Source organism: Leptodactylus fuscus, chromosome 8, assembly GCF_031893055.1.
Source record: "Leptodactylus fuscus isolate aLepFus1 chromosome 8, aLepFus1.hap2, whole genome shotgun sequence".
In the NCBI taxonomy this organism is placed as follows: Eukaryota; Metazoa; Chordata; class Amphibia; order Anura; family Leptodactylidae; genus Leptodactylus; species Leptodactylus fuscus.
Genome location: NC_134272.1, coordinates 28955805 through 28970747, shown reverse-complemented (window position 1 = coordinate 28970747; position 14943 = coordinate 28955805). Strand labels below are relative to the sequence as shown.

General features: G+C 42.3%; 1 protein-coding gene across 1 annotated transcript; it reads left to right on the top strand.

The window, feature by feature from the left end:
• Positions 1 to 270: 270 nt before the first annotated feature.
• Positions 271 to 14641, top strand: TMEM41A (transmembrane protein 41A). Its single transcript, XM_075284058.1, has 5 exons — positions 271 to 422; positions 7077 to 7230; positions 9106 to 9267; positions 9849 to 9987; positions 10072 to 14641. Exons 1-5 carry the CDS (start codon positions 319 to 321, stop codon positions 10284 to 10286), a joined length of 774 nt encoding a protein of 257 aa, XP_075140159.1. The 5' UTR covers positions 271 to 318; the 3' UTR covers positions 10287 to 14641.
• The last annotated feature ends 302 nt before the right edge of the window (positions 14642 to 14943 follow it).

Below are 14943 nucleotides of genomic sequence, written 5' to 3'. Positions count from 1 at the left end.
TTTATTAAAAAGAAGCAAAAGTTTCAGCACTTGCATGGCAAATACTCGTGACTGACACAAGCTGTGGGCGCAGAGATGGCTGTCACCCAGCTTTCCTATGAAGAGATGTATTAATATCAGATATCTGACCTATTCATGTTCTGCCCCAGCACTGTGCGCCGCTAGGGTGTTGTTACTGATTCCTAGCGTACACGGCAACCATGGTTACTGCACACCGCCCCCTTACTTCCGGTCCAGGCTATTCGTGTGTCCCCGGCCTCAGTGGGCAATGGTAGTGAGTTCCGGAGTAGCTTGGTTCCGCTGCCTGTTACCGGCATCATGCGCTCTCTGGCCGGCTTCTTCTTGGTGTTTGGCTGCGCCACCTTCTACCTGTATGTCCTGAGCACTCGCCTGCGCCCGGGCCGAGGACGAGAAGCCGAAAGGTGGGCACTGAGAGTGGGGGGTTTGCCTGAGTGGAAGAGGGGGGTAGTATCATGTAGTAACCGGGTATGTGACGAGTGTATGTGCCAGGTAGAGGATACACTGGCTGTGTGTGGTCAAGGTCCAAGCAGCTGGCAGGTAGTGTCTGTCCTGGTACATTGCTGCTAGGAACACAGACGTCATGCAATAGCCAGGGGGGATTCAGCTAAATCCATAGCAGCTCATATATAATATGACATTCTCCAGATCTAAAGATTGAGAGAACTCCGTAATTGATATCTTTTTAATGGCTAACAAAAAAGATGACAGATTGCAAGCTTTCAAGACTATTCGGGTCCCTTCATCAGGCACAAATTCTGAAGGCAAGGGCACAGGACTCAAGTGTTTGGTGCGATAGGTGATGGAAAACAATATATACACAAATAAATAGATACATTACAAAACAAATTATCAATTCAAAGGATTGTGTCACACCATGTCGGATGAAGAGACCAGAGTAGTCTCGAAAGCTTGCAATCTGTCCTCTTTTTTGTTAGCCATTAAAAAGGTATCAACTCCTGAGGACTCTCGATCTTTATATTTCATATCCACTGTCTAATACGGTACAAAGATATATTTTTCCTTATTCTCCGTATCTGTGAGTTATGTCATATTCTGGAACTGATATATTTGTAAAGGGAGCGCCCAGGGGGGTGAAATGTCATCAAATAAAGAGTCCTTGCACACGTAGTAGTTGCTTCACACATGACAGGCTTCTGCCATTTGCACAGTAGTGACTGCCCTCCAAGTATTCCTCAAATTCACATGAGAGATTATTAGTGCACTACCTCCTGGCACTGGCGATCTTCATTTGAAAAGAAAATGATTCACAATGATTAGACAACTAATGTTAATCTGTTGGGCTGTGGGCTATGTTATTGTTGGTCTGTGCCTGATGATGTATTCATCTCCCTCCCCTGATTTCCAGCTATACCATACCAGTCCCAAATGGACAACCCATCTGAGAAATGACATTTCTCAGGTAATTGGCGGCTCACGAGGGGTCCATTGAGATATGGTGCCAGCTCAAATGAGTCACCACGTTGCATGTCAAATTTGCCAAAGTGTCTCTTTTTAGTAGAGAAAAGGAAAAACATAATTTATTGTACTTTACAGTGTACCAGAGTCCTAATAGTAAAACATATTTAAATACTGGTCAAATTGGGGTGGATGAACATATACCTCTACATTTATTCTTGCTCCTGATCTGACATGAGATGTGTAGACATGTAGCAGCACATTGGGCAGTACTGTTACAGACGCAAGTATCATGCATGTCCTATAGTGTTGTTATGTGTCTTCATCCAGTATCAGATCAGAGAGTAAAGCTCACACAGCTTTGGGAGGATTCATTTGGTTTGAATATGTAGGTATACAGCATGCGACAGAATAAACACTGCATTGTGTTATAAAAATTACACAGATGTGAACACAAAACACCCACTGCTATGATCGTAACTGACAGTCTAATGCTGCAATGAGTAAAAACCTATCTCATAGCAGATCACAATTTTTAGGTGATAACTAGTAGAAGGATCCGGCTTCGCACGGGTTTATTTTGTTTTTTTGTTTATGTAGTGGCCCCATAAGAATTGGCTCTGGTCTATTTTCTATGTCTTTTTTGTGTGTAGTTTAAATATGTTTCAAATTCTAAGAATGTTGACATCCAGTATGGCAGTCCAGAAAAGGTACAGTCTATTTATAGCTGTGTTGTTATGAAAACCTGGTAAATGAAACGTGAACTTATATCGGCTGATGCACGTCATACTACTGAATATTTAAGGACCTACAAACTGCTATTGACTAATACAGGTGCTATGGAAACCAGGTGTAAAGCTGTGTGTATGTCAAGACTGAAGAGCCTTCGAGTGTCCATCGGTCCACAAGTGTCATGTGATCATGTGTATCTCAGTTTGGATAGGAGATTTTTGAGTTTGTGATTGGTTGTTTTGGAAACCTGGAGTAAAACTGTTTGTAGGTGACCTTGTGTAACAGTATCATCCACAGTGGCCTGCGCCTTTAAAACTGACCTACAGCAGTGGAGAAAAATGGCTGGGTTGTTATGGAAACTTGGAGTAAAACTGTGTGCATGTGGAGACTAAGCGCCTGCGAGCTTCTATTGGTTGATAAGGGACAATTGATTGTGTGTTTGGCTGTTGGAATATGGGTGAAAGACTTGCAGGCTTCTATTGGCTAATGCAGGTAATTTTTTTGGGTATACTGTATATCAGAAACGGAACGTCCTAGACAGCTGTGACCTGGGCTAAAACCTTCATGGACAACTAATGTACCTGTCTGCCAAATTTGCTGAAGATCGGTCCAGTCGTTTGGTCATGCATAAAGAACAGACAGAGACAGAAACTCATTTTTATATATATTCATAAGAAAATAATAACCTGATCGGTCACCAAAAGCATAGTCTTTATAATTCTCCCCAATAATTTTACAATATAATGTAATCAAGAGTAGTTTCACATTGCGTGTTTTTTTTTTTTGTTTTTTTTTTAAAAAAAAGCACCACTGCAGTTTTGATGTAGTTCTTCAGCCATAGCCAGACATGTATGCAAAAGGAAGATGTATTAAAAAGTTCTTTTTCCATAAATTTCCTATTTCTTTTAATCCTCTTCTGGCTTCGTCTCTAAAAAACTGAATGGTAAACTACTACAAAAAATGTTCCTTTTTTTCCCAAAAAACGTAAAGTGAAAGTATTCTTCGCCAAACTTGTTAAAGGGATTCTACCATTAAAATCAATTTTTTTTCTCATTGACACGTTGGAATAGCCTTAAGAAAGGTTATCCTTCTCCTACCTTTAGATGTCTTCTCCGCGCCGCTGTTCGGTATAAATCCCGTTTTTTGTTGGTATGCAAATGAATTCTTTCGCAGCACTGGGGGCGGGCCCCAGCACTCAAACAGCACTGGGGATGTCCCCAATGCTGCGAGAGAACTCTCCAGCGCCGCCTCCATGTTCTTCAGGAACAGCCTCTATGCACGTCTTCTTCCGGTGCTGGTGGTCAAACTTCTAGGCCTCAGGCAGAACTGACTACGCATGCCCGCGGCCACAAGAAAATGGCCGCTTACGTGGTAAGGCCTAGAAGTTTGACCGGAAGAAGACTAGTGAAGAGGCCGTTCCTGAAGAAGAGGCGGTGCTGGAGAGTTCTCTCACAGCATTGGGGATGTCCCCAGTTTTGTTTGAGCGCAAGAGCACGCACCCAGTGCTGCGAGAGAACTCATTTGCATACTGACGAAAATCGGGATTTATACCGAACGGCAGCACGGAGAAGACATCTAAAGATAGGAGAAGAATAGCCTTTCTTAAGGCTATTCCTATGTGTCAATGAGAACAAATTTGAATTTAATCGAAGAATCCCTTTAAATAGTTGAGTTTCCCGTTTTCTTATGAAAGTCATTTGTGAGATTGCATGAGAGATACAGGTACAACCCACTGGTATGTCGGAAGGATTCTCTGCTATTCCATATTGCATTTGCCAAACTATTGGTGCTATATAAAAATGCTGTATTATGGAGTTACGGTGCGATCCCTTGGAAGTGCATGAGCCCCAGTGGTAAGTGACTGCCGTAGTGCATCCTCGTCATCCTTCTCATCTTCAGAAATAAATGACTTATTTAGGAACAAGATTCTGTTTAAAAAGTGAATATCTTTTCAGGGTGCTTCAGTGGGATCATCTATACCACCGGTCTCCCCAAAATAAATGTATTGGATGTCTTGTCTAACCCCAGACTTGAAAGCTATGCAGATAACATGGTGTGGCATATCCAGAGCTAAATTTAGTAGGCGCGTGTGTGTGCGAAATCAGATAGCCATTTACTTGTTGGGTATTCAAGGGAGGGGGAGAACAGGCCGAGGTCTGGACAGAAAACTGTTTACTACAGGGATTGTTGTACTGTCACTGAGACGTCAGGTTGTTTTAGTTACAATGACTTTAGCAGTGACACTTTGGGGCATATTTATTGATACCAGCATTTCAGATGCCATGGTCTTGGTAGGCCCTGCTCTGGCGGAGGATGCGCTTAATTTATGACAAGGCTCACACCTTGTCATATAAAACCTGCATCCTTTAGCAGTCCACACTCCCAGATGGCAATATCAGTCATCATTTGCATCAGCTAAGTGGCTAAATGCTGAAAAACCTGTTAGGGGCACAGACCCTGCCCACAGGGTACCCACATCTGTTTTAGGAGGTGACAAAGCCAGCATTATAAGGCTATTATTGCAAAAAAATTTGTTCAAATGACATTCAAAAATTTGTAAACCCTAGGGTTCCACTTTTTTATGGCAAATTATTTAGTCCATGGAGATAATCTTCTCCATTGTTATGTCGCTGGACAAAATATAGAGGAGTGGTCCTTTGAAAGGGGTTATGCCATGATGGATATTTATCCTCTATCCATAACCATATTAATCTCTTAACAATAATAGAAAATAAATAGCTGATAGATGGTGGTCTGACTACTAAGGGCCCCCCATGGATCCGGCAAATGGGTGTGTTTTACCCCCGTTGTTCAGTTCCGCTTGAATATTGCAGGACGGAACACATCACAGTCCCATTCACTTTAATGGGAGTGTTGCAAACCATATGTGGGCCTGCCATGGTGGTGATCCCTTTGCATTAAAATTTCAAGGGATAGAGAGGGTGCCTAAATCTGTGAGGAGAGGGGATTGGAATAAGTTGATTTTGCAAAAGGAGGCCCAATGGATTATTAGGTGTAGATCTGTCAAACCATTGGGTCTTAATGACTCTATATCATTTTTACCCTTTCTGTAGATGTATCCGTGGTTCGGTCTGCCCCCCGGATCTTTCTGCCTCCTACCCCCCCCCCCCCCCCCCCTCTCCGTTCCCTCCCTCTGGCTTCTTAATGTAGTAGCGCATAGAGACGTATAGTGGCATGTATCAATAGCGTTACAATGTATTTATGAAAGAAATAACACACTCCATTTTGATACATATGAGTATTTTTTATTTATTTTATTTGTTGCAATATTGGAATTCGAACCTAGTAGACAGAGGCTTACCCTTTTCCTAACTCTTCGTAATGCATTACAAATAAATCTGGAACTTGTGCACTGCACGCGTGTGTTGGTATCTATTTCCACGGTGCGGCTTCACATTCCAGGTTTTAGGCATCTAGATGTGTGCGCAGGAGAAGCTCTGTCCTTCCTTATGTTCTTGGAACAATGACGCGAGTAAATGAGCAAAAAGAGATCCAGCCTCTATGGGGTTAATTTTAGGAATCGGAGTATGTAACCGATGTGGTATTGCGCATCGGGATATGATATCGAGTTTCCCGGTGTAAATAAAATGTGGCAGTATGGATAAGAGGGTTATCTGGCCCAGTTTAGGTCCACTCTGATGCTTGACAAGAGATCTGCAACAATAAGGAAATCAGTTCTGACATCCACAGACTGATGCTGTATTGACAATGAATGTATCTATCTTCATGACCCCGTAGGTTACACAGATGTGATTAGCCTTTTTGCTCTTATGTGCTCATGTTCCAAGCCAGAGAGTCTTTGAGTGGAGTAGTAATGCCTGATTCATTAACGCTCAAGATTATTATACTGATAATACTTACTTCAGATACTTACCATTCGTCTCATTATCTTCATTTTTCGGGCTTCGGTTTTGTCTGCCTATCAGGAACGTAGCCAGCATCCTTTCTAACTTAGCGCGCCTTCTGGAGGCCAGTCCAAATGACGCTGTGGACTGGTGGAATAGCTGTATGGGCGTGTCGAATGGGTGGAGCTGGGACGGTCTCAATACTATTTAAAGTCCGTCCCTACAACGCTCAGTGTCATACCTACACGAGTACTGGGGTCTACCACTAAGGCCCCAGGAAGTGCGGTTTTTATCGCAGTACATCGTCTGTCTAGCAATACTTAATCTCCTGATGAGCCATAGCAGCGAAACGCGTAGAGGAAGCTAACCATTATGCTTGCAAATTATTATACTAGCAGGCAGGGCACCGCAGTATAGAAATGGCAATTTAGTTGAGTATTTAGTGTGGTCACTTTGGAGAACCATAAGATTAGCTATAGGTTGACCTGACTCATCATCTAGCCTTAGTTTCCACCTCTCACTATATACAACTGTATACTTAGGTATACCTGCCTATATGCAACATAGTTACTGCCTAGTTGCTAGAATCTAGTTCTGCTGGGAATGCATCTGCTGTCACGCCGTTCACTCAATCTCCTTTAACAAATATTATATTGGAAGGGAGTTATATAGAGAGGAACAGATGGTATCACCCAGCAACTTGTGGTGATTGCACCAACTATAAATTAGCATCAGATATTTGTTTTTATTCACTTTCTTTATTTTGGGAATGATCACTGGGTGTATATAGAGATTTTATTTTTACCGTATTTAATAAAAGTTAGGTTTTATTGTCTTTGTGCCTAAGATTGAGTACCCCTGTGTGATTAGATGAGTGTCGGAAATAGCCAAGTGCTGTATTTCGGCTATCTGTGGTGGTGTAAAGTGAATGGGAGTACGAAGTGTCATATACAGCAGGGGCTTGTCTACATTCAGCTGCACATGACTTGAAGCATTATCTTATCTTGCTCTTTTATCTTGTTCATTTTGTTGTCATTTCAGGTCTCTGGTGTTTCCTTCAGATCTGGATGAACTTCGTGAATTGGCCGACTTCTTGCAGGAATATAAGAGGGAGCACCAGTCCTATGTCACCCTCCTGTTTTGTAGTGCGTACTTGTATAAGCAAACCTTTGCCATCCCGGGGTCCAGCTTTCTGGTAAATAAGTTATTGGATTATTGGAGTCATCTATTTTGCTAGTGCTATAATATTTTAAGATGGTGTAAAACACTTTGTATCATACATTTGATGCTAGTCTTTGGTGCGAAGTGTATGATAATGTTGCAAAATTTGATGCACTAACATTTTAACACTGGAATTTGCAACTTTTCATGAACTTGGGACCTGTGTGTCACTATACTCGAAACTGAACATGTCGGGGCAGGGCCTAGTGAGTAAGAGTGTGGTCTTCTGTAGCCCAGCAGATTTTCTAAAATTTATGGCTGAAACTGGTTAATATAATTCCAGCCTACATCAGCTCCTGGTGCACGAGCAGGGTCATTAGGCGCATCTGATCTCAGTGCAAGGTTAGGTAAAGGCTAGCGCCTATGAAACACCAGTCTTGGTCCATCTTACCCTTATCTTTAGGAAGGTGGACACTTTAAATTTATTGCATTGTTGTTAGTGTAGTATTGGATTTGGGGAAACTTCATTCACCATACAAATTTTTCCTTGGATCCTGCAGACATCATATCCTCAATTAGGAATAAAAGTTTATTTCTATAATTCCCCATAAGTAATAATCCTTATCATTAAGTGGTCTACACTACTGGACGCCTCCTGTAGTGTTTTCCTCTCACATGCCTGGGATTTTGGCCATGGTTATATAATGTAGTGATGTACAATGCTTCTTACATAAGGGAGTGGCAGAGAAGAGAGGAACACATCTACATATGTATATAACATGGAGGAAAGTATCGGCACACCCTTTGTAACTATTGAATTCTGCAGATTCATTTAGTCCCAAGGCCACAGATGTATAAAATCCATCACCTAGCTATACAGTCTGTCTTTACACAGATCTGTGAAAAAATGGGTCGTTCACTGAATTCCTGCATGGTAGTGTAATAGGATGCCACCATTATAACCCCTGCTATGGAGTCAAGAAGTTTAAAGGGATTCTACCATTAAATTTTTTTTTTTTTGTGGATAAGACGTCGAAATAGCCTTTAGAAATGCTATTCGTCTCTTACCTTTAGACGTGGTCTCCGCTGCACTGTTCCTCAGAAATACCGATTTTTACCGGTATGCAAATGAGTTCTCTGGCAGCGATGGGGGCGTCCCCACTGCTGCCAGAGAATTGTCTCCAAGCGCCGCCTCCTTCTTCGTCCGCCGTGTCATGTTCAATGTCTTCTTCCGGTGCAGGCTCGTAACCTAGCAGAGCAGACTGCGCAGGTGCACAGGCCAGGGGCAAATGGCCGCTAACAATACAGTGCAAGCGGCCATTTTCCTGTGACCTGTGCGCCTGCAGTGTCTGCTCTGCTCTGCTAGAAGTTACAAGCCTGCACCGGAAGACATTGAAGATGACGCGGTGGACGATGAAGGAGGCGGCGCTTGGAGACACTTCTCTGGCAGCGGTGGGGATGCCCTCATCGCTGTTTGAGTGCTGGGGCCCACCCCCATGGCTGCGAGAGAACTCATTTGTATACTGGTAAAAAAACGGTATTTCTAAAGAATGGCGCGGCGGAGATCACGTCAAGAGACGAATAGCCTTTCTAAAGGCTATTCCGACGTCTTATCCACAAAAATAAAAGTTTTAATGGTAGAATCCCTTTAAGTATGGACCATTTTTGGTGCAATAAGACTTGAAAAATCGTGACCAACTCCATCTGTGGCTTCAAATTAAAATTACTCATCCTCACATGTGACCCTTTACCTGTATCCCATTAGGCACTGCATGTAGTTCTCTGGCATGTGGACATGTTGAGATATCAGTTTATCACAATGAGACTGTATTATCATATTGGGTCTGACTTATCGTACCTTAATGCCTTGCCTTATTTGTAGTAATTAACCCTTTCTGCCTCTTTCTAGAACTTGCTAGCTGGAGCATTGTTCGGTCCATGGATAGGCCTGTTTCTTTGCTGCTCACTAACCTCTCTGGGTGCCACATTCTGTTACCTACTGTCTCAAGCATTTGGCAAGCAGATTGTGACTATGTATTTCCCTGAGAAGATCTCCACGATGCAGAATAAGGTAACTTTCTCAATCTCATTACCCAATTTACAAGACCCTCACTGATCACAAGATGTGAATATAATAAGTTCCCACTACGAATGAAGTAGCAAATTGTGTATGTACGTTGCTACTCTATTCATCGATGAAAAAGAGAAGCAGAGTACAAAGCTTCGCTATCATCCTCAGGCCACAACTGAATGAAGAGGCAGCATATGTGCGCAACTTGTTTTGCATTTACATGGGGCAGACAGGATCCCTGTTTTTTTTTTTTGCCCTATCAGTATGTCTTTGGAGTGTGGAAGAAAACCCACGCAAACACGGGGAGAACATACAAACTCCTTGCAGATGTTGTCCTTGCTTGGATTCGAACTCAGGACCCCAGCTCTCCAAGGCTGCAGTGCTAACCACTTTACCACCATGTTCTGGCAGTCAGTAGGGGCCCCTCACCAACCAGACAGTTAATTTATATTAACTAGAACATCTCTTTAATAATTGAACGTGTGAGCGTAAAGGTCAGACAGAGCTACTGAACATGTCAGTGTTGGAAATATAGGATTGTCTTTGGTGTAATGATTCCCTTTCTTTTGTGTTTTATATAGATTGAGGAAAACCGAAGTGGCCTGTTCTTCTTTCTTCTTTTCCTGCGTTTATTTCCAATGACCCCTAACTGGTTCCTGAACCTCTCTTCGCCCATCCTGAACATCCCAGTGGGGCAGTTTTTCTTCTCGGTCCTCATTGGTAGGTGAATCATTTCTAATATAACATGTACGTACTATAGATTAACCTGAGCTATATATTTATCATGTGTTGCTTCACACATAGGTCTCCTGCCGTACAATTTCATCTGCGTCCAGACAGGCTCCATTTTGTCAAAGATTAAATCTCTAGATGACATGTTTTCTTGGGGAACCTTACTGAAGTTATTGGCCATAGCGCTTGTTGCCCTAATCCCTGGCACCATTGTCAAGAGGTTCAGTCATCACAAGCTGGGAGGAGAAGATAAAGAACACATGATGAATGGCAGAAAATCTACGTGAAGATTCTAGTGCTAAGTCCTTATCTTAACGAATCTCAGAGACTAATGAAAATATCTTGTATTTTTTCTTGTAGACAGGTGACCACATCTCTTACTGTACGGATTTCGCAATGGATCGTTTTGTCTTACGTTAGGTGTCCTTAGCATCTCTTGTAGAGAAGAGGTTTCAGCATGGAAAGTCTTAGATTGACTGGGGGCTTCTCAGTCAAATTTTAAACAATCCTTTTATATTTTGTGTTTAGTAAGAAAATCTGTAGAGTTTGTTGATGAATGAGTATTTCTTCTTACCTATTGTCTGTTCTATTTCGAACTGATTTTATAGAGATCTAAGCTACCTAAGTTAGCGGAGAAGGGAAACACTTTGTCACCTGACAGAGTATGTTAAGGACATTTTTGCATGGGTCACAATGGGTTTTTCCAGTTGATCTCATATTTAATGTAATACTGAAAATGATCGTTGTTTAGCATCACATTGCCTCATGGACAGAGGAGCAGTGCTGCCGGCATAATGCAAACTTTATGGGGGATAACCAGTTGTATCCCCCATTCTGTGTGCCTTATGCGAAGACCTTTTTAACAAGCACTGACCGACCACATACTGTATCATCCATCAGAGCTCAGTACCACCCAATATGTGACCCCTGACACACAGCACTTTGGAAGGTGTAACTTGTACTATTTTAGTGAATTATGCAACATGTATTCATTCTGTTAAACCTGTTTAAGGCTCAGGCCCTACATTGCGGAAACACAGCTTCTTTTGTTGCAGATTTTGCTGTGCTTTTTTGAGACAAAGCCAGGAGTGGATTGAGCAGAAGGTAGAAGTATAAAAACTTCCTATATAATTCCCATTCCTTTTGTAGCTTTTCCTAGGTTCAGCTCAAAAAACCGCAGCAAAATCTGCAACAAAAGAAGCAACATGGGGCTTCATGTTCACATGGGATATTTCGTTCAGGATTTTGAGGCCGTATCCACCTCAAAATCCAGACCAAAAAGATGGCTCCCCTTGATATGAAAGCCAAAACCAGAATTGTCCCAGCACGTTGCAGACTCTGGTATTAGGAGTCTGCATCGTGCTGGGAAAATTCTGGTTTTGGCTTCCTATTATGAACTAGGTTCCTACGGAGGATACTTCCCGTGCATCAGCAACTCCGTGGTGACGATCATCTTTTCTACAACAACGGGGCATGTAAGTGTATTTTTTTTGTCTTTAATTGGACTTTAAATATTGCAAATTCACTTGGGCTGTATGTTGTTCTACTTTTTTTCTTTGATTATTCATCCCATTGATATGCTCGTTCTTCAGGCGGAGTCGCCTCGCCAATCCGCCTGAGGACACTCCCGACTAGGCCCATTCCTTGGGCCTAATCCGGAGCGGAGTGCGTGACTGGATGCCGGTATACTGCTCTGGCATCCAGTTGCAGCTACCTGTATTTTGGACTGGAACCTGAGGTGTCGTCTGCCTAAGGTTCCAGACCAAAAAACCCTGCGTGAACCCAGCTTAAAGGTTCAAGGTGTTATCTTTGTAGTTGCACCTATAAAACCCTAACCCTTCCTCCCATTTAACAGAACACTAAATGCTCTTTAAGCATAATGCCTTAAAGGTGCTTTGCACAATACTTTAGGATTGTGGCAGGAGGCCAGGGAAGGTGAAAACAAAAAAAAAAACATACTCCCCTTTTCCCGAAGCTCCAGTGTCCTAGACTGATGTCTGGTGTCTGCAGCACCCGTGGCTTTTCCAGCAGAAGTCCCCTACACCAACGACTTCTGAAGCCAGTCAGCATCTTACTTAAGGACATGGGAAATCACAGATGACCTCCTGGTTCCATTTTTTAGGCTGCTGGGAAAGCAGCAGGGACATCTGCAAAGCCCCAGGGGCGCCGCTGGGACAGGACAGCAGCCATGGACACTGGGGACAGGTGGGTATGGTTTCTTTTTTGTTTTTATTCACCTTTCCCTGCTTCCTGCCGCAATACTAAAATGATGTAGACCCCACAGTGAATATGATTTGCAGCTATTCACTTCTTAATACATGCATCACATCTATTGTAAGGGTAGTCTGACATAGTTCTCAGCTTGGTATATTACACAAGGGAATTTTTGTGCCAATAGTCATGTTTTTATGTTCTAATCCTCAGCCATTGTAAATCTATAAATCTTTTGTTTTTCCTCAATTCTCCAGTTACTTAATGCTGCAGGTGTCAGTGTGACCCGTCACAACACTAGAACTCATACTTACAGTATGGGGAAATAAAGTAAGAAATATCGAGGACTGCAACGTATACTCCAGTCATGTAGACAAAATGGCAGCTAATACACAGGGGCATTTTAATTCTGGATCAGCATAGGATGAAACTAAATCTTATGTTGAACCTAGAGAAATTGTCTTAATATACAACTATGTAACTACTGTATATGTCAGAAAAAGAAGGGAATATATGTGTCTAAGTCCACAGATTGGTCAAAGCTCTTTTCATTTTGTTCATGACTTCCAAGTCAATAGAAACTTTCACCCTCTCTCTTTTTGAGCCTAGTTCTAAATTGTGGAGAACCTATTTTCATCTGTAATCTCGCAGTGTTTACTAAAGCTAAAATAGGTTTACATTTCTATATTCTATCTATCTGTCTGTCTGTCTGTCTGTCTATTGTTATATCCTCATCTTACAGGTTAGGGGGCGTTCACACTTGCACCCTGTGCCAGTCTGCAGGGTCTCTGTCCTATTCCCCAGAGAAACTGCATAAAGCTGAGGCCCCACGGTGCGGAAACGCAGCTTCTTTTGTTGCAGATTTTGTTGCGGTTTATTGAGTCAAACTCAGGAGTAGATTGAGCAGAAGGGAGAAGTATAAGAACTTCCTATATATTCTCCATTCCCTCTGTAGCCATTTTTGGCTTTGGCTCAAAAAACCACAAAAGAATCTGCGTTTCCGCTCTGTGGGTCCTCAGCCTAAGAGACTGTTTCCCGGAAGTCAGTTTTAAAACCCAGTTGAATGACCGAGATGATTCTTCACTGTGAAACTCTGAGAAAGAAACCCCATGAAAGTAAGGGCAGGTTCACATCTGCACCCATGCGCACTTTAAGCAATCCTGCTGGGTTTCCATCTTCTGCCCCGAGAAACCGGACAGGGGACGGAAACCCGGCAGTCAGTTTTCAAACCCATTCAAGTGAATGGGTTTGAAAAGTGAGCGCCCGTGAGCGTTTTGTACCTGTCCACGGCGAAACTGGCTTTTTTTTAACCAGACACAAAGTCCTGTATGTCTGACTTTGTGTCCGGTTAAAAGCACTTGAAGAAGGCACAGATGTGAACCTGCATTTACCTACAACAATTACATTAATTTTGGCGGTTCTCAGTGAAGCTGTGCCTAGTATTACAAGTATAATAAAATGTGAATAATGGAAGGCACACTTCATGTCAGTTCTGTTTCTTATTATTTGGCTTTATTGTTCTATGAATATTGAACAACGCCACTTGTTTGTAGCCACATGAGATTAGCCCTATGTGCTATTTAGTTCTTTTACAGTAGTTTGACAACATCTGATCCCTCTATAGAAATGTAATTATGGATTGGGGGCAACACGGTGGGTCAGTGGTTAGCACTGCAGCCTTGCAGCGTTGGAGTCCTGGGTTCGAATCCCACCAGGAACAACATCTGCAAGGAGTTTGTATGTTCTCCCTGTGTTTGCGTGGATTTCCTCCCATTCTACAAAGACATATTGATAGGAGAAAAAAATGATCCCTATATGGGCCTCACAATCTACATTAAAATAAAGGAATGTAATTATGGATAGTATAACAGTTGAGTGTCACAATGGGGACAAAATAAACCATACTTCAGTCAAGAAGTGACCTAGTGTGTAGCAAGGAAGCACCGTCACATAATCGCTACTAGAAGAGAGCATAGGATATTTGTATATTGCACAACCTTTTCCACCACATGGGGTCTGCCTATGGCTCCACACCATAAAATATCTTGTAGGAGTCTGTACTATTTATGTGAAGTTTTCTCATCAGTCTCATCACAGATTCATTTTCCGTTCTCATGAATTTGGGTTTGGACCACATTGTTGCTGCCGTCAACACATAGGCATCAGGAACTCCAGACCAGCTTTGTGGTTCTCTTTCCTTGTACAGTACCATTGACTTCCCCTTTGTGCTTGGATTTTCCTCTGAGGTGTATTGTATTCCTTGCGAGGTTTGTTCGTACTTTTACCTGGTTTTATGCACATGTGCCTTACCCCTGGTATTGTTTACGTGGAGAACATTGTAAAATGATTTGGTTTATATTGGATGTTCTATTAGAAAAAATATATTTTAATATATTGAAGTATTAAGCTGCTGTTGTCTATCTATGAATAAATCAGTATTTGCCTCTAGTGTTTTGTTTGATTTTTTTTTTTTTGTATCCTCTGTAAATCCGATGGAAAGGAACGAGTTTATACACTGGCCATATGTGTTACATACAATATATCAGGGGTCGGGAACCTTTTTGGCTGAGAGAGCCATGAACACCACATAGTTTGAAATGTAATTCCGTGAGAGCCATAATACCACCCCCGCTCCCCTGCATTCCTGTACACAGTACTGTGCTCCATAATGGCGCCTGCACACAGTATTATGCTCCATTGTGGACATCCATGAACAATTATTTGGTGACAGAG

What these genes read in the sequence shown, in the direction of transcription:
- TMEM41A (XM_075284058.1), top strand. Translation starts at nt 319, where the DNA reads ATGCGCTCTCTGGCCGGCTTCTTCTTGGTGTTTGGCTGCGCCACCTTC. An exon ending in TCCCGGGGTCCAGCTTTCTG is followed by an intron (nt 7,231 to 9,105) that starts GTAAATAAGTTA and finishes GCCTCTTTCTAG; the next exon opens with AACTTGCTAGCTGGAGCATT. An exon ending in TTTCTTCTCGGTCCTCATTG is followed by an intron (nt 9,988 to 10,071) that starts GTAGGTGAATCA and finishes CTTCACACATAG; the next exon opens with GTCTCCTGCCGTACAATTTC.